At 36.0% G+C, this 2,485-nt stretch overlaps 1 protein-coding gene across 1 annotated transcript in view; it reads left to right on the top strand.

Annotated features, from left to right (window-relative positions):
* The window catches only part of LOC123007883 (delta-1-pyrroline-5-carboxylate synthase), a 39,634-nt gene that overhangs the window by 25,962 nt on the left and 11,187 nt on the right, over positions 1–2,485 (top strand). Inside the window, exon 5 of the mRNA XM_044403372.1 lies at positions 1,019–1,518. Within this exon, the coding sequence (XP_044259307.1) occupies positions 1,019–1,518 (500 nt within the window). The remainder of the gene's footprint in view (positions 1–1,018; positions 1,519–2,485) is intronic.

Below are 2,485 nucleotides of genomic sequence, written 5' to 3'. Positions count from 1 at the left end.
TTTTTTGCTCAAAATTTTCATTTGCAGAGGTTTATTAAAAACATCACAGCTCTTGAACCGTTTGCAATAAGTAAATAATTTTTCTTGCATTTGATAACCAAAGGYTCGAAGAGTTTCCTAAAATTTTCAAAATTGTCAACTGTCAAATTGCAAAGCTTATATGATTTTTTGAAAATGATATGTAACAAACAGCTATAACTCAGTTTTTTCAAATAAAATGACCCCATTTTCTCAACGGCAATCGAAAGTACATCGATTTGTACTAATGGAAGCCACTCAAATCAGTTCACCATCGAGTTTTGGACTGTTTGAAAATGGTAAACATATCGAACATCTGTATTAATTATAAGTATATCTTATTGTATTTTTCCAAAGCCTACGTGATTAACTATAAAAATAAAAACATTAACATGTTTTTTGTTGATAAAAGTCCTTCTACAAATTGATGTAGTTTTGATTGCCGTTGAGAAAATAGAGTCATTTCATTTGAAAAAACTGAGTTAAAGCTGTTTGTTAATTATTATTTTCAAAAAATCATACTAGCCTTGCAATTTGACAGTCAACAATTTTGAAAATTCTAGAAAACTTTTCGAACCTTTGGTTTTCGAATGCAACAAAAAATATTCACTTATCGCAAAGGGTTCAAGAGCTGTGATGTTTTGAATGAACCCCTGCATGTAAAAATTTTGACCAAAAAATTGACATATGTCAAAAACTATGACAGTTAAGTACTAACAACTAGGTACATTTTACTTAGTTTAAAGAGGAGATTTCAAAAATGCAATAAAAATAAGTGGGTACCATTTAAAATTTCAAAGTTGTCGCCAATTTCTCGTAGTTTCGGAAGTTCAGCCATTTTGAAAATAATTTAGTTGAACTCAGACTGGTTGATTTGGGTTGTGTACAAAATTTCAAATTCCTATCTGCATTAGAAGTAAAAAAGTTTCTAATGTAGGCCCTAAAAGAATCACCTTGTATAGTAATGTTGTTGAGCTAATTTGGTTTGTTGTATCCTTAGCTCGCATCGGCGGACGACATCTCCAGAGCTTGACCCCCGACCAGCGCGCCTCCTGTGTCCACACCCTCGCCGACCTCCTCGTCTCCAAACAATCGGAAATCCTGGACGCCAACGCCAAAGATTTATCCGAAGCGACGAAATCCGGTTTGGCGAAACCCCTTCTTTCCCGTTTATCCCTAACTCCCGCCAAACTCCGCAACTTATCGGTGGGTCTCAAGCAGATCGCTGATTCCAGCCACAACAACGTGGGGCGCGTCCTCAGAAGGACGAAACTCGCCGATGGTTTAGACCTCACGCAGATTACGGTCCCCATTGGCGTCCTGCTTGTCATCTTCGAGTCGCGACCCGATTCTCTGCCCCAAGTGGCCGCCTTGGCCATCGCCTCCGCCAATGGATTGCTGCTCAAGGGCGGAAAGGAAGCGGCACACAGCAACAAGGCGCTCATGGAACTCGTTAAGGAAGCGCTCGGCACCGTGGGGGCCACCAATGCTATTTCTCTAGTGAGTTTACTACACGACTTCTTAAAAATTAGACGAGTTTCAACTACCTAACGCCGGATGTGACTGTATTTTCCATCGCAAGGCGAGTTTTTACGCCGGGAAATGACGCTTTTTGCTCACCTTTGGGTTCAAAAGACCCAGAAAAGTGCATAACTTTTTGTAAATTTTTCCATGGATGATTATTTTGGTTTAAAGCAGAGACACTGGCCAGGGGCGTGGCAGCGCAGTGGCATTAAAAAAACATTTTTTTTAAATTTTACCACTAGGTCACTAAAGAACTTTTTCAACTCGCTGGGACACCCTGTATAAGAAAATACTTTTTTCAAACAAGCTTTTATTTGAAAAATATCTTAAAATGTTCTTCACTGATAAAAAAACTATTTTTTTTTAAACATTAATTCCAATAAGTATAAAAAGTAATAAAAGGGTATAAGCGCATTAGAGCCGTAAAATTGAATTTTTTGACTTTTCTATGATGCCACCTGAATTTCAAAAATTTTGAAATTAGTGAAAAGGACATTTTTTGAACTTCAATTCATTGTAAATTAACAGAAAAGTGCATAATTGAGACGAGTTTAAAAAATTCGAATTTTTTGAGTTTTTGAAGGTTGAGAAAGTTGTGAAAACGCTTGAAATATGGACAATTTTGGTTCAGATATATTGTAAATGGCTAATGTGTTAAACCATTTGCATCGAAAATGTTCCGAGGAACTGATTAGTGTCGAGAAAACTGCAAAATTCTTAATATTTTAGAAGTTATAAGTAAAGTATGGATTTTGACTATTTCTCTTTTTTTTCTATTTTTAACGATTTTTTCAATAACAATTATTTACAAATCAATGATCTTTTTTTAGAGATAGGAAATTTTTATAGATTTTCCAACAGTAACCAACACAAAATGGTTATTGAAATTGTTCCGGAGTCATTTACAGTAGACCGCTGTGGAGACCGAAAATTGACCAAAATA

The sequence above is a fragment of the Tribolium madens genome, unplaced genomic scaffold, assembly GCF_015345945.1.
Source record: "Tribolium madens isolate multiple individuals breed KSU strain unplaced genomic scaffold, Tmad_KSU_1.1 Scaffold_3;HRSCAF=73;Tcas5.2_LG2, whole genome shotgun sequence".
Lineage (NCBI taxonomy): Eukaryota > Metazoa > Arthropoda > Insecta > Coleoptera > Tenebrionidae > Tribolium > Tribolium madens.
This window is presented reverse-complemented; position numbering and strand designations above follow the sequence as displayed.